The 26,873-nt window shown below is 41.9% G+C and overlaps 3 protein-coding genes and 1 non-coding gene across 7 annotated transcripts in view; 2 read left to right on the forward strand and 2 right to left on the reverse strand.

The window, feature by feature from the left end:
- si:dkey-234i14.2 (RNA-binding Raly-like protein) overlaps window positions 1–12,856 on the forward strand; it is a 41,406-nt gene extending 28,550 nt beyond the window's left edge. For 3 of the 4 annotated variants that reach the window (XM_048257841.1, XM_048257839.1, XM_048257843.1), the window contains 4 exons: window positions 991–1,166; window positions 2,688–2,801; window positions 3,585–3,727; window positions 11,828–12,856. In XM_048257841.1, the coding sequence (XP_048113798.1) occupies window positions 991–1,166; window positions 2,688–2,801; window positions 3,585–3,727; window positions 11,828–11,884 (490 nt within the window). In that variant the 3' untranslated portion in view covers window positions 11,885–12,856. Of the gene's footprint in view, window positions 1–990; window positions 1,167–2,687; window positions 2,802–3,584; window positions 3,728–5,978; window positions 6,029–11,827 lie in introns of all 4 variants that reach the window. The other variant, XM_048257840.1, reaches the window with a different exon arrangement.
- A 355-nt stretch (window positions 12,857–13,211) lies between these two features.
- On the forward strand, window positions 13,212–15,404 carry LOC125303797 (5-hydroxyisourate hydrolase-like). Its single transcript, XM_048257719.1, has 4 exons — window positions 13,212–13,267; window positions 14,292–14,448; window positions 14,798–14,933; window positions 15,135–15,404. Exons 2-4 carry the CDS (start codon window positions 14,312–14,314, stop codon window positions 15,222–15,224), a joined length of 363 nt encoding a protein of 120 aa, XP_048113676.1. The 5' UTR covers window positions 13,212–13,267; window positions 14,292–14,311; the 3' UTR covers window positions 15,225–15,404.
- A 1,613-nt stretch (window positions 15,405–17,017) lies between these two features.
- Window positions 17,018–17,089, reverse strand: trnaq-cug. Its single transcript has one exon. It is a non-coding gene; the product is annotated as a tRNA-Gln (tRNA).
- A 1,569-nt stretch (window positions 17,090–18,658) lies between these two features.
- LOC125303628 (meckelin-like) lies at window positions 18,659–26,816 on the reverse strand. The gene is made up of 29 exons (XM_048257478.1): window positions 26,533–26,816; window positions 26,367–26,440; window positions 26,125–26,212; window positions 25,824–25,899; window positions 25,654–25,720; window positions 24,847–24,891; window positions 24,667–24,732; window positions 24,447–24,565; window positions 24,261–24,339; window positions 24,024–24,101; window positions 23,867–23,932; window positions 23,596–23,740; window positions 23,375–23,480; window positions 23,070–23,166; window positions 22,894–22,950; window positions 22,682–22,780; window positions 22,394–22,492; window positions 22,178–22,273; window positions 22,003–22,093; window positions 21,670–21,827; window positions 20,899–21,039; window positions 20,596–20,676; window positions 20,384–20,500; window positions 20,165–20,281; window positions 19,925–20,023; window positions 19,725–19,827; window positions 19,380–19,469; window positions 19,155–19,210; window positions 18,659–19,076 (listed from the first exon to the last, which is right to left on the reverse strand). The coding sequence occupies exons 1-29, from the start codon at window positions 26,711–26,713 to the stop codon at window positions 18,996–18,998; spliced, it is 2,772 nt and encodes a 923-aa protein (XP_048113435.1). The 5' UTR covers window positions 26,714–26,816; the 3' UTR covers window positions 18,659–18,995.
- Between the last annotated feature and the right edge of the window lie 57 nt (window positions 26,817–26,873).

Consider the following 26,873-nt stretch of genomic DNA (forward strand, 5'->3'; position numbering starts at 1 on the left):
GGCGTCGCGCAGCACTCCACAGGGGCAGCTGCATGGGAACGGCGTGATTAGCCCGCCGCTGATTAGTGTAGCACACATGGAACCGCACGGCTCATGCAGCGACAGAGATAAGAGAGCAGACAGAAACCGAGAGAGAGGGAGAGAGAGAGAGAGAGAGAGAGAGAGAGAGAGAAAACATGACAGAGAGTGGGAGAAGGGGAGAGAGAACGAGAGAGGAGAGAGAGCCAGGGAGGCAGATGTTTGAGGCAGAAAGCGTAGAGAAACAGAGGGCTGGAATTTGCCATAAAGCTTTAACCGTTCCACTCTGTTGTCAAAGTGACACTTAGTCCTCTGCAGGCAGTGACAGTTATATAGTATGAAGAGGCACAGGAAAGCACAGCCACAAGAAAGGCCTGTCATCTAGCCAGGCAGAGTAGCTAATTCTGGATACGTGTGTTTTGTCTGAGTGCAGGCAAGGTTATATGAGATGTGTGATTTAAGGAGCATCCGCCACAGGCCCTCAGTCATGCTGCAAGATGCACGTTGTCCCCATCCAATGACTACACCGTAGATTGGCTCTTTGGTCAAAGATTGAACCACATCACTGAAGGTGACACTGCCCATTGAAAGTGTGTATTCAGCAGCAGGCAGAAGGAGAGATAAATACTTTAGATGTCCTTTGTGGTTTTGCAATAAAAGGGCACCTTTCTTGTTACGACATACAGTCAGGGGCCTTTTGTGTTGGAATATATTTTTTCTGGAATTATAAAGAAGGTAATTCATATTGAAGTAGATATGGCACCATCAGGTCAAGCCTTCTTTTAAACAGGAGAGGAGAAATGAATTACAGTATGGTGTATAAGTGGAGGATTTTTGAAGAGAGGTAAAGGTGGCTATGACTTAAATTAGCCTGACACTTTACTGTTCATCAGTGACATTGTGTGTGTGTGTGTGTGTGTGTGTGCGTGTGTGTGTGTGTGTGTGTGTCTGTGTGTCTGTGTGCACTCACAGAGTCTTTGATTACCAGCGTGTTCCTGTCTCCATGGCAACCATTTCACGAGATGTCACCCCTCCCAAGCGCCCCCGCTCCTCCTCCTCCTCCTCGGCGGTCCACCGCAGCAGCAGAGAGCGCTTCCAGCTCAGGCACAGATCCAGGATCAGTGGGAGCAGCTCCAGCACTGCCAAGTGTGAGAATACCTCTCCAGCTGAAACTGATCAGGGGACAGTGAGTGGGAGGGAGGGCATCAGGCAATCCAGAACATTAGACTACACATCTAATGGTTGCATGGTGACCATGACTTTGTGAAGACACAGTTTAAATGGAATGCTATTAAATTATGGTGAATGAGATTGAGTTTGATTTGAGGCCAGGAACTTTGGGGAAAGACTATATGTAGCAAGTGGTGTGTTTCTAATGTCTCAATGTTGTTGTTGTTGTTGTTGTTGTTGTGTGTGTGTGTGTGTTTGTGTGTTTATATTGTCCCACTGCATTTGTTTATAAAGTAATTACCTTTTTCTGATCCTTTATGAACCTTTTAGAAAGATTTAAACAGTACAACATAGTGGTTTCTCTGTCAGTGCTGGAGTGTATCACACTGTTATGTGTATTTTGCAGTGGAACAGTAATAGATTATTATTTCCCTGAGTGAAGTTGCATCCCCAGGGCAAAAAGTGTGTGTGTGTGTGTGTGTGTGTGTGTGTGTGTGTGTGTGTGTGAGAGAGAGAGAGAGAGAGAGAGAGAGAGAGAGAGAGAGAGAGAGAGAGAGAGAGAGAGAGAGAGAGAGAGAGAGGAAGAGGGAGAGGGAGAGGAAGAGAGAGAGAGTGTGTGTACAATGATGCTCCAGATGGTTCCTTCATTAACAACCGCCTCCACTTGCGAACGCTCCCGCCCGTAATCAAACCTAGCCTATCAGGGCACGCAATTATACCAAATTAATAGTGCGTAACCAATAAGAAGTGTTTATATTCTTTATTACAAGCCTTAATAGTTTTTAGTGCCGGCACATCGCAGTGAAATGAGTTTGCCTTTGTAGCCTGGAGGTCAAAACAGCTTTTTAATGGTGTGAGGCGGGTCGGAATGGCTGACGTGCGTCGACCGGGGTGAGCCATGCCGATTGGGGCGCTGATAAATGCTAGCAAGTGGGGTCACGCTCGGGAGACGGGGATGTCATTAAAAACGCCATTACGCGGGCGAGGGGAGGACGTCGGGGCATGTAACTGGGGCCACAAGGCTCCATCTGATAGCTCTCTGACCGTCAGGGAGGAACGGCCCCGACTCCAAATGCCTCGTTCTGCAATCAAAGACACGATACAATGCCGGCATTGCTGTTTATTTTTTTTATTTTTTGTTTTTATCTTTTATATTTTTGGTTGGCGCCGATCACTAGCCTCCCTGTCGTCCCCCGCCTGCGTGTCTCGTTTGCGAACATCAATCGGCCGTCTCTCTTCTTCCTCCTCTCGTGCGTCTCTTTTGGTCCTCTTAGTCGTGTGCGTGGGTTGTGTGTGTGCATGGTGGTGATGATGATCAGCTGTGGGGATCTCATCTTTCTCATTATCCGCCGCATTATCTCTCTCTCTCAAATGAAGCCACCATCGTCTCCCCTATCTCTTGGCTTTGAATCAATCAAAAATGTCACTGTCTTTCTTTTTTCTCCTCGCCTCACTCAGCCTCACTCTCATCTCTGTGTGTCTTTTCTGTCCCTCTCCAGTGAAAATGGAGGAGTTGCAGAGTATCAAGAAGGAGCTGACCGTGATTAAGGTCCAGATCGACGAACTGCTGGACAGTCTGGACGAGATGGACAGACAGAGGAGAGATCAGTCAGGTAGCATCACGGTGTGCGTATGTAGGTGTGAATGACTGCATGTATCAACAGCCCCTTCTCACCACCATGCCCAAGTGGCCCAAGTGACGAAAGTTCCCTCTACACCACCACTATATCAGCTCTCCAACCCCATACACACACACACACACACACACACACACACACACACACACACACACAAACCCATATCCAGAGCGTGCGCGCCAAATGTCTTTTTAATTACACATTCATTTAGTTTGTCACACCGTGTGTTGGGGAGCCGAGGGGAACAGTGCGGAGCTCCCTCGGGGAGCTAGTCCACGGAGGGCCTTTTTCATGTCTGCCTTTGGCTGATAGCATCAGAGCAGCACCCCGCACGCAATGGACATGTTTTATCTGCTGAAGGAGCCGCAGTGAGCATGCTGCGTCGCTCATTCTCCCTCACATATTGATCAGACTCTCACTCTCGCCTCTCGTTATGGTGCCGAGCTCTGTCTGTCACTGGCTCCATCTGTTTGCCTTTTCACAAATGAATTGCCGGGCCTGTGTTGTCTGGGACCAGTGGATGCCTCTCACATACGGTGACAGGCAGCAGGAGTGATGGAGTCTCTGCAAAGGGCTTTATCTGTGTGTTTGTGTGTGGCTACATTCAGACTATTACTCAAAATGTTCAGTGTTGTAGGCCTGCTACACAAGTTCTTGAGATCTGTGTGTTGTTCTTTGGCTACATGCAATATGTTGGTTTGCATTCTCTGTGTGTAAATATTTGTGTATAAATATTTGTGTGTGTGTTGTGTGTGTCAGAGGGCAGTGTGACATGCTCCTCATACCCTGCCTCAGGAGGCAGCACCGCCGGCTCCCCCCGGGTCCCTTCCCCCTTCGGCCGGCCACGCCGAGATCGAGAGAGCCCTGAGCCCGGGGAGGCCAGCGACGACAACAGCTCCCAGGTACAGCACCGCTCAGCACACAGACAAGAACTGAGTACAGTCAAAACAAGCCAGAATTAAAAAATATGTTTTGTGCAGGATAATGATATTTTGTACAGTAATAGGGAAATACAGAGAAGCATGGAATAATAATGATAATAACCGTGACCCTACCTGACCCGAGCCTCGACAGACAAGGCTCTGAGGTAATTATACTCAGGGCCAGATGGACAAAGGAAGCGTAATTAGCACCTTTTTACTCCGCAGGAAGCACACGCTGTGCCTTGCCATATTACATGCAATGTACTAAACATTCAGCATCAGGTAAACAGCACTCGCCATCGCCCCCCAATGTTCATTTTCTGTGCCCACAAGTGAACGGTATCACTCAATCACAAATGAAAAGGAATCAAGGGTTTACTGATCATGGAATTATGTCAACAAACAGCAAGGTAATGCAGGGAAGCAGTTCTACTCCACTTAAAAATACTCAAAATATTTAAAGTTAAAGTCAACAGATATTTAGCAAATGCTTTTATCCAAAGCAACACAGATGTCACCACCACCACCGTGCTCCACCACACCTAAATTTGTGCAGTGAAAGATTTAACATTTTCTATCAGGCATAGGGACTTGGATTAAGGGTTGCTTTCGACATGATTCAAAGAAGTAGAACTGGTGCTCTGAATACTGGTTCTGAAAGTTTCTCCTATTGATGCATTTTCACCGCAAAACAGGCGTGCGCTGTTTTCATACATATGCCAAAATGCCTAATCAATCGCTCTTAACATTTCCCCTCCCATGTTTTTGAGCAGTACTCCCAGCTTTTCCTCAGCCTTCCCATAAATGCATATGCATTAGTAAAAAAAAAATCACAGCTTGCCTGACAGCTCTCCTGTGCCTGGCAAAGTGTGCTTTCATTCATGTGCATTCTGTTCGTATAAATAATGCCAGGTTTTAAGGTGCAAATAAAGCATTGAAACAGGTGCTAATGTCTTTGTACATCAGCTCCTTAGTGTCTAGAAAACTATTCCAACATAGCCAGCAAAATGGTGTATTTTAACTATTGAATACACACTGGATAGGTTTCTCTCAAACTGTCCCTCAGGATGAGTAGACACAGAGAAACAGACTGACTGGCAGGCCTAAGGGAGTATTACGACCCCCTGTGAGATGACATGAGATCAGAACAGCAATGACGCTGGGTCTTCCTCTCAGCTCTCTTTGTGTGTGTGTGTGTTTGTGTATGTGTGTGTGTGTCGGTATGTATGTATGTGTGTGTGTGTGTGTGTGTGTGTCTGTCTGTGTGTGTAAGAGAGAGAGAGAGGAGGGGAGGAAACTGTTGAAGTTAGCACAGCATCCGTGTCCTCAGCTGCCTGGTTTTGGGCATGATGTCGGTACGCCAGGCCATTATTGTACTCTCCAACACTGCAATGGGCAAGATGAGAAAACTGCAGTGTTTTGGCCAACTCAACAAAAAGAGAAACGACACATTCGGACTTGGCAATTGATTGTGTTGCAGTCTGAGCTTTATCACTGGAGGGAGTGATATCTCTTTTTTATCTTTCAGCTGCACGCTTTTCCTCTGCTACATCCGGCCTGTTACATGGGGTGGCAGCGGGGGCAAGACTAGATTAATGATAATGTTCAGTGAACTTCACTATAATTGCTGTGGCTACGCAGACTGCATATTGCCCAAAGGCTACATTATGAACAGTCTTTTTTAAAAACACAAACCAGTCCAAAGACCTAATCTGCAGATCAAACTCCAGACATTCCTAAGTGTGATGGACTTACAGAAGGCCTACATGTGATGCAGATTTCACCAACTAGCTTGTAGTCAGCAGGAGAAATGAGACCCATCACAAGAGTGGGGGCAGCAAACTAGCCTGGCTTAGCTTAATTCTTATCAGAATATGAGTCTGGTATCATGCCATTGGGATGTGATTATGGGGTGTGTTTCAACTGATATAGGGGGGGACCTCTGCACACAATTGGGTAAACTTAACCAATCAGAGCAACGAAATATGTGAATTCCTTAGGGAGAACACCCAAACCATCCTTCTCCTCGACAAATGCCTAAATCGTTGTTTTCTGTTCGTCTTTTAAAGTTGTGCTATCAATATCTTGCATAATAGCGGAATTTCATACAGTACAAAACAGTACAGCACAGTACGTTCCATATTTCTAAGAACAGTTTGGCTCAGTTCTCATGCACCTCCATTTTGTATGGTGTGTCTCGATAGTGAGTTTCCTCTTTCCTCTTTTCCAGATGACCTATCACAGCTCTGACTTTGAGTACATGTGAAGGGTGATGGAGAGGTAAGCAGCACCTCAAACTAGCACCTACAATTACTCACCTCTCCCCCTCTGAGGTGTATGAGTGCTGTTCACACAGCAAACCATCCTCCATGCCAAGTGCAGGACTGATTGTTGATACGCTTTCCAGACTCCAATAATGATCCTTTTCCAGAACATTGTGCAGGACTCGTGGGTTGTAAAATCGTGGCCAAATTATTATTATTATTTTTTTTCACCTTTATTTTCCTTCTCGGGTGTACAATTGAGGGCAGCCCTCATTTTCAATGTAGCCGAGATACAACATGAAACAATAATATAATAACAGCAACCACTGAGATCACAGCCATAAAAATAGATAAAATAAATAACAATAGATAAAAATACAATACAGACAATCAGTTAAAACAGTTACAGGCTGGGACAGGGAGGTTTGTTACTAATGATTTGAATTGACCATAAGAAACTGATTTAGTTTAAATGTGCGTTGAATTGAGTTCCAAGTGGTGGGGGCATCAAAACAAAAAGCTGACTTTCCCAACTCAGAACGAACACTGGGAACTTTCCCAACTCAGAACGAACACTGGGAACTTTCCCAACTCAGAACGAACACTGGGAACTTTCCCAACTCAGAACGAACACTGGGAACTTTCCCAACTCAGAACGAACACTGGGAACTTTCCCAACTCAGAATGAACACTGGGAACTTTAAGCTGAAGATAGTTATTTGAGCGAGTAAAATGAGGACCTGAGTGCCAGCTTAACAGAGAAGATATGTAAGGTGGAAGTTCTTCAATAAGGGATTTGTAAATGAACAGTATCCAGTGTCTAGTCCGTCTTTCTGTTAAGGATGCCCAACCAATATTGTCATATAAGATACAGTGGTGTGTATTAAATTTGGCACCTGTCACAAACCTGATAGCGGAGTGATAGACTGTGTCTAGAGCTTTAAGGGAAGATGGGGTAGCGTTCCTATAGATTACATCCCCATAATCCAGCATAGGCATAAAAACAATTCAACAATCCTTTTTCTGCCAGACATGGGGAGGCTTGATTTGTTTCTGTACAGAAGACCAATCTTTTGCCTTAGCTTTTTGGTGAGATAGTTTATATGGAAAGAGAACTTTAGTTGTTCATCAAGCCAGATTCCCAGATACTTATATTCAGAGACCTGTTCAATATCATGACCTTTAAGAGTAAGAAGACGCAGGTCATTTGGGTCAGTGCTTCTGGCTCGAGAGAGCAACATAAATTTTGTTTTGTCCACATTTAAAACCAATTTAAGATCAGTCAGGGCTTCCTGTAGAGCAGTAAAGGATTGTTGCAGATTTGTCATGGCAGGTTTGATAGAGTCAAAAATAAAAAATGACGTTAGTCCGCACACTGAGAACTGAGACAGAGTCAGCAATACAGTATATTATGGTATCATCGGCATAGAGATGGACATGACAGTTTTTCAGAGAGGAAGCTATTTCATTAATGTAAATGGTAAAAAGGACCGGACCTAAAACAGAGCCTTGAGGGACACCCTTTCTTATTTGTAGAAAGTCAGACTGTACATTACCTGATTTAACACATTGAAATCTATCTGAGAAATAGTTTTGAAACCAGTTCCCAGCCGGCACACGACCGACCTTCAATGTTGAAATATAGGGGAAATAACGTCAGTTGTTGCGTCAATGTTGAAACAGTGTTGAAACAATGTTTAATGCTAAATGGTTGTAAAAGGGTATGTAGACAAACATTGAAACAACGTTGGTTGTAAAAAGGTCAAGAAAATCAATGTTGAATTATAGGTGAAATAATGTCAGTTGTTGTGTCAATGTTGAAACACTGTTTTAATGCTAATTGTAAAATGTTGACAAATGATTGTAGAATAAGAAATCAAGGAAATCAGCACCAATGTTGAAATGGCGGATGTTGAAATAATGTTGCGATATCAACGTTGATTCAATTTGCAAATCCAACACATAATTCAACGTTGATTCACCCGTTATAACGGGGTTTTTTTAAACGTTTATAACGTTTATTTACCGTTGAATCAATGTTGAAATGCCAGCAGGGATTACTAGTAGCAGAATCAAAACCTATGTCTTTTAGTTTTTGTAGGAGCAAAGTATGATCGATGGTATCGAATGCTTTTGATAAATCTACAAAGAGGGCAGCACAATGTTTTCTAGGCAGATATTATGTCATTTGTGACCAAGGTAGCAGCTGAGATTGTGTTGTGTTTTGCTCTGAAGCCAGATTGGCATGGATTTAATAGAGAATGTCTTGAAAGAAATGATTTTAGTTGGCTGCTTACTAAAGATTCCAGTGCTTTTGCTAAGCAGGGTAATTTGGAAATTGGACGATAATTATTTAAATTATCCTTGTCACCACCTTTGTGTAAAGGGGTTACATAGGCTATTTTCCAGACTTGAGGGATCGTGCCAGACGAGATAGCAAGGTTAAAAATATGGTTTAGTTGCTCTGTTAAGAGAGGAACAGACAACTTCAGAAGAAAAGGGTCTAACTTGTCCACTCCAGTGGTGCTCCTAGGGTCAATGGCATGCAATGCCCTAAGGACTTCATTTCTGCTGAAGAGAGTAAAGGTGAACAGTGCATCAGGGTGTGGGGTACCAGCTTGGTCAACAGTGTGAGGGAGGTTATGAACAGTGGCAACATTGTATGGCCCATTTATGTTGTCCTTAAAAATGTGGCCAGCACTGATTAAATGTTTGTTAAAAGCACTACAAGTATCTGTAAGGTCTTGCAGTCTTCAGTTTCCAGACATTACAGAGGGTGGAGCAGAGACGGTTGAGCTGCAGCTAATGGATTTAAACACTTTCCAAAATAATGTGGGATTTGAATAAGAGCTGGAGAGCAAGTTCAGATGGTGGTCAGACTTAGCTTTCCTCACCAAAGAGGTGAATTTATTTCTGATGCCCCTGAAAAAGGCCCAATCGGCAGAAGTTTTAGTGCGCCTAGCCAGGGTCCAGGCTTTATTTCTGGACTTGAGTAAACAGATAACTCCGACGAGAACCAGGGGTTGGTTCTGTTCTTTATTCTGAACTTCTTAAGAGGGGCATGCATATCTACCACTGAAAGGAAGGTTTTAATGAAGAAGTCCAGCGCGTGCTCAACATCCCAGATTTCAGAGGTGGATATCCCTGCATCACTCCTTTTTATTACAATACGAGGTGGGGCTTTCTTTTGGTGAGCATCCCTGATACAAGCTATAGGACAGTGATCACTGATACCAAAAGGTCAAAGACACCACTGGCAGTGATTTTATCAGGTTTGTTAGAGAAAATTAAGTCAATGGTGGATGACTTAGAAGGATTCAAAATGTTTGGTCTAGTAGGCTCACTAATTAGTTGAGCTAAGTTAAGACCAGCGGATATTTCCTTTAGGTGGTCAGAGGCCTTAGATGACCAGTCGATATTGAAGTCACCAAGGATAACGACTTCAGAGTTAGAGTAGGTGGATATTAAATCAGGTAGCTGATCAATGGAACTGGCAGTGGCTGAGGGTGGTCTATAGACCCCAATAATAACTATAGGATTTTTAGTGTTTGATCCTAAGTTGACTTTCAAAGCAATGAATTCAAAGCAATTAGGGACTGTAATAGCATGGAGGATATGTGAAGTAAAACAAGATATTATATATATAGCAACCCCTCCTCCCCTACAAGCTCTAAAAATATTAAAGTAATTTAAAGCAACTTCAGAGTCATTTATAGTATTCTTAAGACAAGTCTCAGAGAAAACCAGGATATCAAGATCAGTTAGAGCAATCAGTAATTTCACATGATCCAGTTTCTGAGGGTGGAGAAGGCTTCTAATATTCCAGTGAATAAGGCCATCCTTAAAAATATTCTTGTTTGCAGTAACAGCCAAAAAAATTAAAAAAAATGGGTCGGTAGGTAGGTCAATATTTTTTTTTTCAAGATTCAAAGTTAAAAAAAAAGTAAAATTTTGGTCATGGTGATTACGTAGGTATGAATTTAAACAATTGTGCATATTGTGACGTAACTGACTGGGTCCTCAACCCGTGCCTTCAGGCGCATCACTGCAAACCTCAATCTGATGCAGGTTATGTAGACCAGCCTTTCTCAAACTTCTTTGACCTGAGGCCCAGTCATGGCAGACTTTGGGGCCATAAGGGTCATCTACATGTACCCAACCCCACTCCCTCCAAATCAAATTGTCATTATCATTATCACAATCATTATTATGCCTAGATTGTTATACATGCACTTTCACTTAAATATTTTGTGACATGCACATCAGAGGACTGCTTTAGTAATGTAAGATATAATTAGTTTCATTACTTTTGCATGGTTGCATGATGCTTGCATAAGAAAAAGAAATACTTCTCAAAACAGCAACAATTATATGGGTGCTATTGTTTTGGGATGTTTCCCTCAAATGCAAGCATCATACATTGGTATGGAGAAAAAAAAATACATGTTTTTTTAATGAAGTTTAATTTGAATGCCTGAATGTAAGGATTCAGGAAACACAATACCAGCTTTTTGGCGAAAGCAGATAGGCGTAAATCACTGATCTGTTGATCTTTAACAGATAGAAAGAAGGCTACAATAGCTTTTGGCCACGTTATATTCAAATTTGACTATACAATACTCAGTGCTATACAGTGTATTATACAGTCTCTGCTCTGTTTCTATGGAAGTTCCAAAATCAACGTCGTTTCTATCAAGTGTCGTTAAACAATTAAATAGCATTCAACAGGTTGAAGCTAAGCTTTGATACCAACGTTATTGATTATTTTCAGTTTCTCAAGCAGGCGCGCGATTGAATGAACGCTCATACCACCACTTTATTGTATGGCTCCATGTTTAATGACATCGATAGCAGAAACGTATGTTTTCTTTTTTTTGTCGGCCCGCGGTATCTTTATCAACTTCGCAGCAAATTATCAGACGAAGAACCGGGCCTAATTTCACTCCACGACTCCGCGGACCATCAGTCTTGCGGACCCATATTTTGAGAAATACTGAATAGACTTCAACACGGTCACCGTTAGACTAGAGGTGAGAAGGAATGGGAAAAGATCTGGGCACAGTTCTTCCAGAACTTCGTGCCAAGTAATGAGCGTTGTCGAGATGTTGCGAGATGTTGTGTGAACGAAGCGTATAGGCCATAGTGTGACCTGCGTAAACCAATGGTGTACAGATGACGCCACAGGGTTTTATTTAAGAGAGCCTACGTTTGTATGTAGGCAATTTATATTCACAATACTTAGGCCTACTAAAATAAATAGTATTTTATTTGTATTGGTTGTTTAGAGTAAAAAAAAAACGCAAGTTTACAACCGGCAAGTCTGTCGGACTAAAAGGGGAAAAAAATAAATATGTGGGTCGGTTCTAAATTGACAGGGTCGGTCGGGTTACGGCAAACGAAAATATTTTTAAGGATGGCCTAAGATCTAGGCCCTTTCTGGTCTTAAAAACTGAAGGGGTACACTGAGGAGGGACAAGTGGCTCACTGGAAATTAATTCAAAGCTTTTCCTATTATTAAAAGAAACCAGATTATTCAAACATGATGTATCAGAACCACTTGAAATCATAATTCCAGATGTAGAGTCAGAGAAGTTTACAGCAGAAGAATGGCCTGACTATATAGTATATCAGATACTGGCTCAGGACTTGGATTACTTGGATTACTCTGTCAGTGTTACTATCAGAATCTACATTAAAATAATATGTTTTATATCAAATATTAGTGTTGTAAAAAACCTAATATACCCTACTTTTTGACTGTGTACAAGTGCTGCACAATGGTGAGCAGCTGTGCCTGTGGGTTTGTCCCCTGCAGGTGGAGAGACCGGAGGAGTCCACACGAGGAGCCGCTGGAGGAGAGACGGGGGTCTGAGAGAAGGAGCACCCAAGGGCCGCTGGTGGTTGTGTACAACTTAGCAGTCACTATATGAAGCTCTGCACTGATGTCTGGCCATCTCACTGGAATCTTTAGGAAGAGACGTCTCTGCATAGCCTGGTCACCAGCACTATTTGATTTCCTGATGCGCTGCGTCACATTCTGGGAAAATATACCTAATTTTCAAATTTGAAAAATTATGAATGTTACACAGTATGAGATAAATCTTGGTATTACTCCTGAAAGAAGAATGTGATTGCACCTTCATTTAAAATAGTTATTCAATAGACTGTGTCTAAAAAAAGTTGAGATATGATTTGTTATCCCAGATCTTAGCATTAGACAGAGAGATCAAGATGGAGAGAAACTTGTTTATATATATTCAGATCTTCTGAATGCCCACTAGATGTTAAGATGATGATGAAAACTTCAGACTATCTTCTATATTTCTAAGTGACAAATAGATAAAAAGAAGAAATGCATTTGTTTTGCAAATGGTGACAACTTTGTTACTAGACTTACAAGTAAATGAATAACTTTAGATTTTCCTCTGAGAGAAGTCTAACTCACTTATTCATCTGTACAACTTCTTAATCTCACACACACACACACACACACACACACACACACACACACACACACACACCACTACCACCATCCACAACAACAACTACACAAATGGTTTATAATCTTATTCTCCGCACAGGCAGAAGACAAAATGGGCAACGTCGAAGTGTACCTTTGTGTAAAGTACCTTTGTGTAAAACTATTGTAAAATGTTTGTCCTTCATCAGCTTAGCTTTAGAATGCAATTATTTAATCAATTTTGTTTCATAGCACTTGATATCATTTCTATACTGTTTGGTGACAGTGATATGTTAGAATATATTTATTTAGTTTATAATCATATGAGATTGAATGTATATGACTGTGAGACTAATAAAGGTGTTTTCATACTTCATAAACAAACATGTGTCAAACAAAGATCATTTTCATTTTTGAAACAATAGTAGCTTATTGCACCATCAACTCCCCAGATTAGCTAAAAAGATCAGAGGGAACCCGAGACCTACTTGATCTTATTAAGGACACAGAGCTTTGTAATACTAGTGTACTTAAAAGGATTACAACAGTAAAAGAACTGTTAATGGAATTTAATCAGTAACTTAGATCAACGTGGACGTCTCTTTGTGTGTTCCTCCCTTTGTGCTTTGTGATTGGAGTTCTCAGCCCCAGACCAGCTCTTCTCATGGACCCTACACTTTGACTAGTTGAGTCTGGTTTGACACATGATATTAGGTCTTAAAACACCAACCTCACTGATTGCAGAGTGACTGAAGTACATGGAAAAGTGTTGGCAATTCTTCATCTAAATAAGAGGTAAGAATACAAAACAGAGTCGCATTGTCATGCTGTGGTGGTAAAAAGACATGGGTAGTCAGAACCACAGCTAGTGTTTTTGTATAAATCTAGACGTGTGTATTTTCTCAAACCTATATCTGCATGTAATCAACAACAGTAGAGTTAAGACTTCAGGCTCAAATTGAACTCAAGACTATATCAATTGTGTCAATTTCATATATTGCCTAATATCATCTGGGATATGGGAGTGCTGCCAGAATTGTAATTCCACCGTGTTTATAGCCTTTGCAATGCATTCAATCGATTACAACTACAGCTTTCATGTCTATGCTAACCTGATGCATGGAAATGTATACTTCTGCACCTTCACATCTTTGAAGTTTCCTGAAACGAGGCATGGGTGACATTGGTTTCAACTGTGTGGTGTCTTTTATGATGCACTCTAACCATCTCTTACCTAGCTTAAACAAACTTATTGTCAGCATTAATCCATCTGGATACGGTGGTGAAGATTGCAGTGAGTTTCAGACATACAAGGGAAAGGTGTTCAATTCTTTGTGTTACCGGTATATGGGTTTGCCCTGTTCCTACAAGGAGTAACACAAACATGTTTAATGCTCTGGGCAAATCATTTAGGTCTTCCAAAGTATACAGGATACAGGATATGTGATAATCAGCAAAAGCTTGTGTTCAACAGATAGTTTACTTTATTGTCATTGCAGAGTACAACAAAATTGAGTTGCTATGCTGACAGTGAATTCACACACAACCAACAGGAATAATAACAGGAACTATATCTATAATAATTATATCTTATAATATTCTTATAATAATCGTATATCTTATAATAATCTAACTGCAACTGCAGAAAATCACTGATAGTCACACAAATATATTCTGTTATTGTATGGCTCTGGAATAGAAGCTGTTCTACTCAATAAATATGTAAATCTGTGTGTTTACCTTGGTGCCTTGCTTTGGATCCAATTGATTTGCACAGTTCACTAATGACGCCATTACTTTTACTGTACTTCTTCCCCAGTGTAATTCTTCTTTGCAGAAATGGATCCATCCAAGGACAACAGACCCATCACCACACATGTGCTGAACACAGCAGACGGGGTCCCTGCCACGCGCATGGCACTCAGTCTACACAGGCTGAACACACACATGATGATCTGGAACCTTCTGGCTGTGGGGTAGGCTGCGGAGTTCTAGAGGATGTTTTGTCATCATTATCTAGCATTATCATTATCAACTGTGGTTATATCTTTGCCTCAAGATGAACAGGCAACAATAGTATTGAATTACAATAGTATTGAATTATGCCACATAAGTGGACCTGGGCATTAACAGCTGCTTCTCAGTAGGTTCTACATTCGTGTAATTATTAAGGGGGCTTTGCTGGAGCCGTCTCCATCCCCACAGTAACAATCAATCAGAGGAACACCCAACTGCGCCAGAACATTTTCACCGTCACGGACTCTGCTGACACTTGTAATTGAATTGAGATGTATGACTTTCCATTATGGATCCATCTCCCTTTAGAACAACGGATGAAGAGGGCCGATGTGCAGGGCTGATCAGTGGCGAAAACCTGTCCCTGGGCATGTACAAACTGCGCTTTGAGACTGGACAGTACTGGGAGAACTTGGGCCAGACCTGCTTCTATCCCTATGTTGAGGTGAGGGTTGTGGGGTGTTAGGTGGGTATTCCTGTTGAAGGTTTTGTTCTGACAGGGTAAGTCATTCTTAATCTTGACCCTATACAATTGCCTATAAAAATAGATGTTACATGTAACACAATGTATTGTTCTCATTATCTTTAACATTGATTTTTGATATATTTTTGAATCGTCATAAATACTGTATTTTTCTGCCCTCAGTGCGTCTTCTCCATAACGAGCCTTGAACAGCATGTTCACCTTCCCCTGCTTCTGAGTCGGTTCTCCTACAGCACCTACAAGGGGAGCTAGAGAACCCAGGGGTCCTATACCCTGGGCCAAGAGTCTGTCTGCTCCTGCTGCAAATCTGTCTGTCTGCCTGCCACCTGTACATGATGCAGCTTTGTTGTAATGGAGTAAAACTCAAGTAGGCTATTTAGTCCAAAAAAGGCTACAAATTTCAGTCAAAACGCCTACACTTTTGTGAGTTTTTTGTGTATAGGAATATAGGAACATTTTCCCATGATTCCCATGATTTTGTTGCATTTTCAGATAGGTGGCAATAAAAGATCACTGGTTTCAACATTGAGGTGACACGTCTTTTTCTTGACTCTTTATATTTGTTAAGGTTAAAATAATCTTGTTACAGTAAAGCCCAATTGAGGAAATATGATGACTTACGCTGTCCTCACAATTGGTAGTTCGTTGTCCCCACTGCAAACACACCACTATAATTCTGAAGAGTGTGAGCCCCATCTGCTGGTGCTCTTGCAGAGGCAGCGATAGAGTTTTAGCTATGGATTATTTTATGGTATCCTAGTTCTAGTGCTGACAACACAAAAGTAATTTGAGCACGTTCTATAGCCTACGGAAAATGTGTAATAGCCTAGGCCTACTGTAATAAATCACAAGATCGTAACTCATAAAATCACACCAGATGTTATAAGTAGGCCTATATACTCTTTATAGGATAGTGTATACTAGGCTATGCAACATTATGGTCAATGAAATAGGCCTATGTTTTATATTTAACTTTTTTTTTTACAAAAAAATAAATATATTTATGACACTTGCAACAATTAAATAAATACCCTAAAAGGAAATGTTATTTGAATGTGTGCGTGGGCACTGGGGAATTTTTTTTTCTCCGTTTTAAAGCAAGGGTATCTTATAGACTATGGCTGCGCGTCGGGGTTCTGTTCTCCCTGTTTTTGATAACTTATTTTCTGATAATTACCGGGGGACAATACTATCCCTTACTTTGTCTCATCGTCTATTGTTAGGGTAGAGTGGGGGAAAACGCCCCTTGAGGTAAAACGCCCCACCTCCTATATTTCACAAACTAATCACTAGATGAAGTAAAATGTTGTTGTTTTTATTTCTATGCACTATGTTGACAATGGTGATGTACAAGTATCCACCATAAAATGGATGCATGCTCTGTACTTCAAGAAAACAAAAGAAAAATGGATTTTTAGGCAAGTGTTCTCATTTTCAGCAGTCACTAAAACAGAGTTGGCTATTGTCAATATATTGATCAAATATAGTAGCTTGCAATCAATTTATTGATTATATTTTATTGCTCCACAATATATTGTGTTTACTTTAGTTGTTTACTTTTGGTTTTGTTATTAATGTATGAGGGGCATTGCTTTGACAGGGTGGGGGCATTTTACCCCACCCTTGGGGGGCGTTTTACCCCACCGCTGGGGCAAAACGCCCCTTTTGCTCAATTTTTGTTGTTGTTGAAATACTAATTAACTGTTAACTCTGGACAATTTTCATATTTGGTTTATAATTCATGACATTGTCCCTCAAAACTAAGATAGCAATTCTACACATATTTAGCTTTTTGTTTCACAGAAATATCACATATTCCTTAAGGGGGGCGTTTCCCCCCACTCTACTCTACATTAGGCTACGTGATTGTAGGCCTATGACGTTGTAGCCTATCCCTAAGGTACATAAAACGTTAAAGAATGACAACACGGACGACTCGCCTAGCGACAGCCGTTTTGCCACCACATGTCATGTTAATACGCGGTGGAAGAATTCTAGATCATATTAAGCACTTTGGCCTTGAATAGCGCGGATCTCAAAAGCCCAGGTCCTACCGAGATTTGAACTCGGATCGCTGGATTCAGAGTCCAGAGTGCTAACCATTACACCATAGAACCGTTACATTCTACTGAGCGAGGTGACGTCACTATGAACTCGTGTCTGAAACCGTTGAAGTTTATATTTATTTGTATGCGATTTGATAGACGCTTTCGTCCAAAGCAACGTAGCCTAGACATCACACTCCACTGAAAACAAACATCTGTTGCGTGAATTCTATTCCTGGCTCCTTCTAGAATTCTACGCAAACGTTATAGTTTCAGTGTTCTTGAAAATCCCTGAGGAACGCTGATGAGCCAATGACAGACTAGTCTCAACGGGCTCGGACATCAGCTCGGGGAGGAGGCATAAAATGACAAATTAATGGTTATTTATGGAGTTTATTAACTCAAAAACCACCATAACCATGGTCAAATGGTTTGCATGGGGGACGGACGTGTAATACTGATAGCCGGTACCCCGAGAGGCTAGAAAACGGGGTATATTTTCATCAACAGTAGCCTACAGTAGCATACGTCTCTCGCGTTTGAAACAGCTCGACGTAATGTAGGCTACTAAGCCAAAAACGTGGGCACAGGTTCCCTGTTAAATCACAAGATGAAAATGCTCATTAACCAACTACTATATTCTTACTAGGCTACATCAAATATTAACGTAACCTATCTTAGTATCAAGCTAGCAGTGGTTTTTGCACGGTGATTTGCACGGCTACTCGCCACAACGGCTTGTCACCTTGTATGTAGCCTATTCTAAAGTTTTGAATACACCCCTCCATAGCAATTAAGTCCCTTTTGATAGCTTCTGGAGGAAAGTAAATCCTTTATCGACCAAAACGTCCTCAAAGCCTGCTTTCATATGCTGTCAGCTGCCATTGTCCACAATATATTTCTAATCTAAAGACCTTTTATTTATTTTCTTATTTCATCACACATCAAAACACACACACACATATATCTGACTTTCTCCAACTTTTGCACATCTCCATAGAACTTTTTATTTATTATTTTTAATTTCTCCTCCATCTATCTACCCATGTCCTTGATTGCCTAGCCTTCTGCCCCCCAACACACACACAAGAGTCACTGCCATCACTCACATACATCATACATACAGTACTCTGCTTGCAATAGTAAGTCCCTTCACCATACTTGCAGTACACCCCCCCCCAATACACAGCACATGAGGAAGCTTCTCCAAAACACATATTGCACACTGCCTTCTCCACACATACACCCCTGGCAGTTGGGTTAGCCCCTTGAGCCGTGGATTTGCCAAAGGTTTCTTCCTTGGTCAGGGAGTTTTTACTTGCCCCTGTTGCTCTTGGGTGCTCCTTGTTGGTGCCCCCCAATCCCAATCCTCCCCCACCTTTCTTATGCAGCCCCTGCCACTTAATCTACTAAACCCCTCTTCTACTGCACTCCCCATAAATGCACAAATAGGCTGACACCAGATATAATTTCACTGCATTTCTTACTTCCAGTAACTATATGCATGTGACAATAAACTTCCTTGTATCCTTGTATCCTTGTAATGCACATAGAAATGGCCTAAAATGTCAGCCAATACTGACATCACTGGCACACAGTGAGTGAATCCACAGTGAATTCACTCCATCTGACCACCCATATATTAGGCCATTACCATTTCTATTTAATATATTTCAAATAGATTGTGTACACAAATACAATGCAAAAGAAATAGGCAACAAGAAGCATGTCTAACCTCATTACCCTTGCCCTCCAACAGGGGCCAGATACTGTAATCAATCAGATTTGTCCTTCTGCATGGAGCGAGGGTCTCACAAACTTTTCTTGTTTACTTTACTTATCTATGAAAACAGATCTACTTGTCAATGCTGATTATTATCACACTTAGATACTTAGATACTGCAACCTGGCCTTGCAAAAGTGAACTCTGTACAACAGTTGGCACAATGAAGACCAGATAAATCTTGATCCTCAGCCTTCAGATAAGAAAGCACTGATCCACCAGGGTCTTGGAAGACAAATTGCGTCTGGAGACACGGAAACGTATGATATCCAGTACCTGTGTTAAGAAAAAGCAAAGGTCAGCCTTTAGCACAATGTGACGAAAGGTGTGAGATTATTATTTTTTTGGACATACCTGTTGCACAGTGTAAGTGAGTACTGCTGCAAGCACTATGTCCTGTGAGGCCATATCTGCCATAAAAAAGAGAGGAAATTTCACCAAAGGCCATGATGTTTTTTCAAGTTAATGGAACAGGCTACTGGAAGCACAAATGTTTTTCATGTTTGTTGAAGCGGATGTTTATGCTTGGAACATAAGACACCAGGAAATGCAATGCTTCACATTAAGGATGTTTCTTACCAATGACACAGAACAGGAGGGTGTCAAAGATCAGAAGCAGCAGTTCTTTACCATAGTAGAGCACCTCACCAAAGACAGTACCATCTGGGTCTAAAGAAAGACAAAGATAAATTGCTAATGCATACATGCATGTCACTTCTACCACCAAGCCCTATGACGTTTCATATATGGGCCCAAATAATACCACTGTGACACTGAAAACATAAGTCCTTTATGCCAGATACTGCAGTGTGTGAACATATACGATTACACTAACATGATTGACACTGCACATTGCCATTGCCAGACTAAATAGTTCATGTTTATGTGTCTGTACACTGTAGTGGTAAGGTGACAGGTGAATACCTTTGTAGAGTACACTCCTCTCAGTAGGCTGCTGAAATTCATACTTTAGAATCCTCTCCAGGGCCAGTTTATCTTTCACAATATAGTCCATGTCCTTTAGGGACTGTGGGGAAAAGTGTACGTTTATCCACTGATATCATGGTTGGAATATAACTTGCTGTAGTTGTTTGTTTCAGTGATGATATCTTTGACACACTAACATGCTGAAGGAATAAGGAGAGGAGAGTGTTCATGTTGTGGGAGACTCGGGCTGCCTGGGTCTGGCTCTCTGCTCTGTCACCATGTCTTCTCTCGTTGAGCTACAAAATAAATAGGTATTTTCATTTTATTTTCTAGTTGTAAACTCTGATCATAGACTTACAGCATATTATCTTTCAGTCTGAATCATTTTAATGGATCTGAGCTCTATTGGAAGATCAAGGATAGACAGATGACTACACCTCAGTTAGAGGCAGTGTGACTCTGTTCAGCTGTTGGCAGACACGTTCCGTCAGCGCAACCTCAAACACCTGGGTGTCAGAGTGGGGCTCCAAACCACGCTGGGCACAGCGGTCCTCCTTCAGAAAAGAATGTTAGTGTGTGTGTGTGTGTGTGAGTGTGTGTGTGTGTGTGTGTGTGCGCTCTATTGCATGTGTGTCTAGGTATGTCCACAAGTGTACCTCCTCATTCCTAAGGTTATTTCGCAAAGTCTCGATGCTGACATCTGCATTTCCATGGACTGACCTACCATGTATGTAATATCCATAGCAACGGTGCATGAGAACAAACACAGATACCTGAGAGAAGAAAACAAACAAAAAGACCAATCACACATAACTCCACTGTTATTGTAAATACAGATATGGTTCAGATGACATTGCTGGAAACCTACATTACTGATTGAACACAGGTCCACAAACTGGCGCACTTTGTCCTCAACACAGCGCTCATACAACAGGTGATAGATTAGCAGCTGCAAGAGAAACAGGACACTGTCAGTAACATGAATGAAAAACACACATCCAGACATGCTGAAAATATATCTCTATCCCCGTGTTCTTTTTTTGTTCCTTCTGCACAAAGATAGCCTCAATACAAGGGACGGCATATACAGCCTTTACATAACTGCTCTGATAAACTACTCAGGTAGTGTTTTACCTGAAGCATGTCCACCTGAGATAAGGTTGGGGCTTACCTGGAGTAGTCCCAGTCCTAGCCACACTGAGGTGATGATGCCATATCTGAGGATGGGGCTGTCTAGGGAGGAGAGGTCATCTCCCCCAGTATGCAGATTTAGTCGAAAGTCTCTGGTGGCCATGTTCACCAGGCCCACAACCTGAGAGTGGAAGAGGTCACTCTGTCAGAACAGGCTCTTTGGTTTGCTTGTTGGCTATTTAATGGCCAGAGCATTGTGAGTTAGAGAAGTTTAAATATGTTTTTTAAAATCTATGCTAGTAAAATATTCTAAAATTTTCAAAGGTGGGACCTTGCTCTATGTTGGTGCACTGAGACAACATTAACACGGTCACACAGAATGGTAGAGTATATTCCAGAGATATTATCTTGTCATTATAGATTCAACAGCATTATACGACAAGATATATGACGACTCACGATATCACGACTGAAGTTATATGAAAGATGCATTTTTTGGACCTCCAAGACTTCCAAGTCATTACACTCCCATTGTGAGTGTAACGACTACCCACCAGATGTAGCCCTATTCTTCACACTGAAGGCACAGATGTTTAGCCTGGCCTCTGCCTGCCTACGTCTGAGAGAGTCTGGTTTCCAGGCTAACAGATGTTACAATATCATTCAACTAGACAAATGACGATGAGTGAACTACTGTTTTAACTCATCTGACTCTTTATTTCACATTGGTAAGAGGGTTTCACCATCCTCTCATAGCCATTTCCCATTGCTCCAGGCAGCAACAGCAGTAGCCGCTGGCCTTCAGTCCCACCTGTAGAAGCAGCAGTGCAGCCAGCAGCTGGAGCACCGGGCTGACCCTCCGAACCGCCTGCAGCTCATTCCACTCGTTGGCTACCAGGAGACGCCTCCAGGCCGAGGGAGCAGCTGGAGCAGTGGACGCCACCAGACCAGACAGAGGAGCTGAGGGTCCTGGATCATACAAAATTATCATACCGTATCCCACATTACACCACATGAGGAATATGGTGTGTCAAAAGATGTGTCACAATAATTGCTTTAAAGAATGCCTTTTATGCCTCTTTTTAAATATGCTATTCTGAACCTGATAATAAGTAGTATTTAGCCTAATTGTAGAACAACAGACCTGAGGCCCTGGGTTTATGAGGTCTCTCCCAGTCAATAAGAAATATATCAATGGACAGCTGCACCACCAGCAGGTGTATGAGTTGCAGGGCCTATACACACAGGAGCAGTAAACCATTTATATACAGGTAGCAAGAGGAAGATATGATGAAGTTTGTAAACAGCTTTAAACTTACTTTAAGAATAAAGGCCAGAGACACATAGCTTTTAAAATGCATTTCTATAGTACCACCAGGAGAGGGCAGCATTGCAGTAACAATGGAAAACTGGGCCTTGAAAAGCAATGACAAAAATCAAGTTTCAATATAAAATTAATTTCAGTGAATTCCGTGTATCAAGACAATGTATAATTTCAGTGTCACATAAGGATTTAAAGCTGTGTACATACTGACCTTAAAAGCCACAAGCCAGTAAATGCCTGTCCCAAAAGTAACCAGGAAGAAAGTATTTGCCAGATTACCACTCAAAAAGGCCATGAACTTTATTAACGTCTATAAAATAAAGGGAAGAAACAGGAGTATAGTGGTCTGTACAGGACAGGGCCAGTGTGCCTCCCTACAATGGAATACTGAGGTGCATTCACAGTAGGAAGATTGACAGCTGCATCTCTCTCTTTCTCTCTCTCTCTCTCTCTCTCTCACACACACACACACACACGCCATATACATATCCAAACTCACTGTGAAGTTGAGTGTGTGCTGTCCCGATCTCCGACTCCAGCTGCTTGTCTCGAGCAGTGTCACCAGGAGGGACAAGACACTCAACACTACCACTGAGATCTACAGAATGAACAGAGAAGTCTAAGCAAACTACACACAGATTCAGACATGTTCACTATTTAAAAGACTACACATATACCACACTGATTATATAAAAAGCATAAGGTGCATACTGTGGTGGCCAATTGCATGGCGGCCTCATCCATGCTGTAAGCCACAGCAAATGACACCTTTAAAGGGGGGAAATAAATGTTAAGAATTATTTTACCATAATTATATACGAATTATTCAAATGAATAGTACTGAAATAGCCACAAAATCATTTCAGCATGAGTATGAGAGTGCTCACCAGGACACTGGTATTGTCAGCAACGCTGGCTGTCCTGTACTGAAGGCTCAGCTGGAGAGCTGGAGTAGCCCCTGGGCTGCTGGTTGGGATGCGCACACTAACCCACGGAGCAAAGAGAGAAAGAATAGAATTTGGTGTACACGCCATACTTTAGTTTCCCTCTCAGGACATAGACCAGGTTAGCTTGAGGCCCAACAAGGTGCGTACCAAGGTGTGGAGACTTTTTTACCACACAAAGCAGTAGACTTCCACCTAATCAGGCACTGGGCCACTGTCGATTCTGAGGTTAGGTGTGGGCACCTCACCTGAACATGAGAGAGCTGAGGTAGTGGATGGATCTTGGTGGTGACATCAGGCTGTCTGCTCTGCCTGTGAGTCCATCCACCAGGAAGAACCTCTGTATGCTGTGGACTGAGTGAGGAGATCAACTATCAGACATGTGGACCCTTTGATGATGATGACTTTGCTCTGTCTCTCATTTCCTAATTGGAACATTATTGTGAATTGGGGACTGTTCCCTAAGCACCTGTGGTTCCGGACTCTGGAAAATGGCTCTGAGTGGGGACTGGCCACACCATCAGTGTTCCATCGCTGTCAGTGTGTCGAAGGAAGAGCTGGTGAAACACTGGCTCAGGATACTTGATGAGAAGCTCCTGAACAGAGATGGAACACTGGGGGAGATGTGAGAAGATCATATAGCAGAAGACAGCAGGCACACACACACACACACACACACACACACACACACACACACCCTGTTTATCACTGTCTGCATCAGATCAGAGAAGGAATCTTACAGACTGTCGAAAGGTTGTTCCAAAGAGGTAAGCTGTGTTCAGTCTTGACTGGGTGTCTGGACAAAGCTGGGTTATATAACAAGGTATGTGAGACATTATTCAATAGACATCCTTTGATCACATGATTTTTTCTCTAGAAAATCATATTGTGCTTCACCTGTAGGATTCCACCAGATACATCCTCCCAACCAACTAACTGACCGCTGGCACTGTAGCTTGCCAGCATCAAAGGCAGCTGCAATGAATGCATATATTATTTATTCACTTTTGTCAAAACAACCAGTTGTTCAACAAATTCAGACATCTTCAGTGGTTTCTCTGAACTAAGGGAAAAGAAAGAAGCATCAACTCCATGAAATACTGTGAAGTTAGAGGGAGAGGGAGCTGAGGAGACCTGTTCATTGCTTCTGAAGGTTAGTCCTCTTGGAAATGCTGGTGTTCCAGTACTGGGGTATAGTCTTGGCAGGAAAGGACTGTGGACAAAAAGACACATTTAGCATTTATCTTTTAGTACATGCTATGTCATGTGGATACTTTATCGTTTACAACACATTGTTTAGATTATTAGGAGTTGACATACAGTGGTGGCTGGTGTGAAGCAGCAAGCTGATACAGGTGGACAGCTTTGGAGTCGGCTCTTCCAGCGGCCAGTGCTACCATGTTGGCCAGAAGCTGGCATGCTGTGAGGTTGTTGTAATCCTAAAGAAGTCATGTGGAGCGTGGAGAACACATGTGAGTGTTGAACACAAGGGCTTGACATACAGCATCATGTTTTGAGTGTTTTCCACCCGACTCCTCACCAGACATCCCAACAGGCTGGAGTCTAAGTAGGTCTTAAACCAGACGGAGTCCTGCGGTACACTTCCCTGTGAGGAGGTTCAGCAGAGCTTGAACATTACTTAAGATGAAAGATTCATGTCATATTATATTTACATTATTTTAAATGATATTCTAGTTTAATTCTGAATTATATTACCCACCGGCACACTGGCTACATCTGTACTAGTAAAACAGACTCCACCTGTCTTTGAAATAAAAATATGCATGGAAAAAAACAGTACATTACATTAGAAAAGATCAGATGTTTAATGACCTCAAACTACCTCCTTCTTTATGCACTTGAGCAGAAATATGATCCTCGGCCTGCAGAAACACCATTGTTGCCATAATGTTCTGGTATACATTTCTACGGACTCAAATCTGCCTTCTGTGCTATCTGATATGTTTATAGTGCCCCAGGCACACTATCGTTTTCAGACAAATTAGGTTTCATGACACATTGACTCTACATGGTGTACAGTTAAAAAGACGCTGACACACCTACTCTGTTTGGGACTGAGTTTATTAGGGGCTATCTTTGGCACACCTTTACTGTTAGGAATTCGTATTCAGCATACTGTCTCATCTTGCAGATATCTAAAGAAAATACACCCCAGTTTCAATTGGCTACTTGGACCCTGACATCTTTGGTCTTACAGTGTATCATTCACATAAAGTGGAGGAACACATTTTTTTTACCACTGCACTGTACTATGCTATCACTGTATTCAAGATCATAATATGAAGTATTCATTCATATTATCTTATTATGTACTATATTATATATTAACATATTTAATGTACTTCCAAAGATCTGGGAAGATAACAATCAATTATTTTAAGACAAGGATAACTTTATTCTAGCCAGGATTCTAGTGCGTCTAGTCAACTAAATAATTATATGCAAATAGGGTATGAGACATGCCAATGAAATACAATCATATAGGGCCACAATGACAGCTACTTACGAGCTGAGCATCAGGACAATGACATAAGCCCGTAACTTTGTAGAATGAATCTCGACACAGACCACATCTGCAAATTATATTTTAAAAGTACAGGTACCAGTAAGAGTTAAAAACTTCACCAAGTATTGAAAATTGACTGCTTATTCTCTTACTCCACAGTGGGTACTCACATGGGACTTGCCGGAATCCCAAGGGTGTCAGGGGAACAAGTGAAACAGGAAGCAGTCAGGTTAGTCAGACTCTCAACTGGAAAGACAGTGAACACACCAGTTGGCCAAAACACTTAGAGACAGAAATGTTGCGAAAGGCAAAATATATTTTGGTAGACAGTAAGAGCTACTCCTTAGTTTGAAATGCTTGACAGATTCCTGGAACATACATATTTCAACAACATGAGAGTAGAATGTGTGAGACAGTTTGTTGTTTGGTGTGTTGAGTACCAATCTCCAGGCAGCAGTAGCACTCACTCACCACGGGTTTGCCCAGTTCCACACTGGCAGTCTCCCTCTGCTTCTGTGCACCTCAGACACCTCCGCTTGTCGTGTGACACTGTGCCATTCTGCAACAAAAATATGGTACTTCTAGTATGCCATTAGTTATGGTATTTATTTTTGTTTTGTAAAAGTACATGGAAAGTATGGAAATCTCTCTTTTCAGTTTCCCGTGTGCCTCCTGTCAGAAGATGTTTGGTCAGTCACAGCTTAAGTTCTTACACACGGAGAGCACTGCACCACAGGGCTGCCCAGGTTCATCATAGTAAAACCACGATCACAGGTACAAGCTAGACCTGTTGAGAGAAAAAATAAGTATGTCAGACATAAAAAACAGTGCTCAGCAGGCAGTGGTGGCAGAGGATATCTCTCTGTCTGTAAGACTCACCACTTGGGCTTCGGTGCTGATTGGATCCACAGGCCTGGCATCTCAGGGATGCGGAGTTGAAGAACTGGTCTCTATTGCACTGACTTGGAAACTGAAGAGGGATAGATGTGTCCAGTCCTTGCGAGGCACAGCCTGTTGAAATGGCCAGCATCAAAGCGACCACCAGTCTTGCCTGTGTCATCTCTAAATGGAGTATTGCAGTAACACCTTTGATGGAAAGCTTCTGTTGTTGCAGTTGACCAAAGTCCACCTATGCCGGGTGGAAGGAACTATGCCAACGGTGTCCTTGGAGACAGCATACATCTCTGTTGTGCTTTCAATCTTCTCTTATCAAAGACAAA

The sequence above is a fragment of the Alosa alosa genome, chromosome 11, assembly GCF_017589495.1.
Source record: "Alosa alosa isolate M-15738 ecotype Scorff River chromosome 11, AALO_Geno_1.1, whole genome shotgun sequence".
Classification (NCBI taxonomy): Eukaryota; Metazoa; Chordata; class Actinopteri; order Clupeiformes; family Clupeidae; genus Alosa; species Alosa alosa.

Coding starts and splice junctions, on each gene's coding strand:
- LOC125303797 (XM_048257719.1), top strand. CDS start 14,312: ATGGATCCATCCAAGGACAACAGACCCATCACCACACATGTGCTGAAC. Junction 14,449..14,797: donor TGGAACCTTCTGGCTGTGGG/GTAGGCTGCGGA, acceptor ATCTCCCTTTAG/AACAACGGATGAAGAGGGCC. Junction 14,934..15,134: donor GCTTCTATCCCTATGTTGAG/GTGAGGGTTGTG, acceptor TTCTGCCCTCAG/TGCGTCTTCTCCATAACGAG.
- LOC125303628 (XM_048257478.1), bottom strand. CDS start 26,713: ATGACACAGGCAAGACTGGTGGTCGCTTTGATGCTGGCCATTTCAACA. Junction 22,951..23,069: donor CTGACAATACCAGTGTCCTG/GTGAGCACTCTC, acceptor CCCCCTTTAAAG/GTGTCATTTGCTGTGGCTTA. Junction 19,077..19,154: donor TCACTTACACTGTGCAACAG/GTATGTCCAAAA, acceptor TTCTTAACACAG/GTACTGGATATCATACGTTT.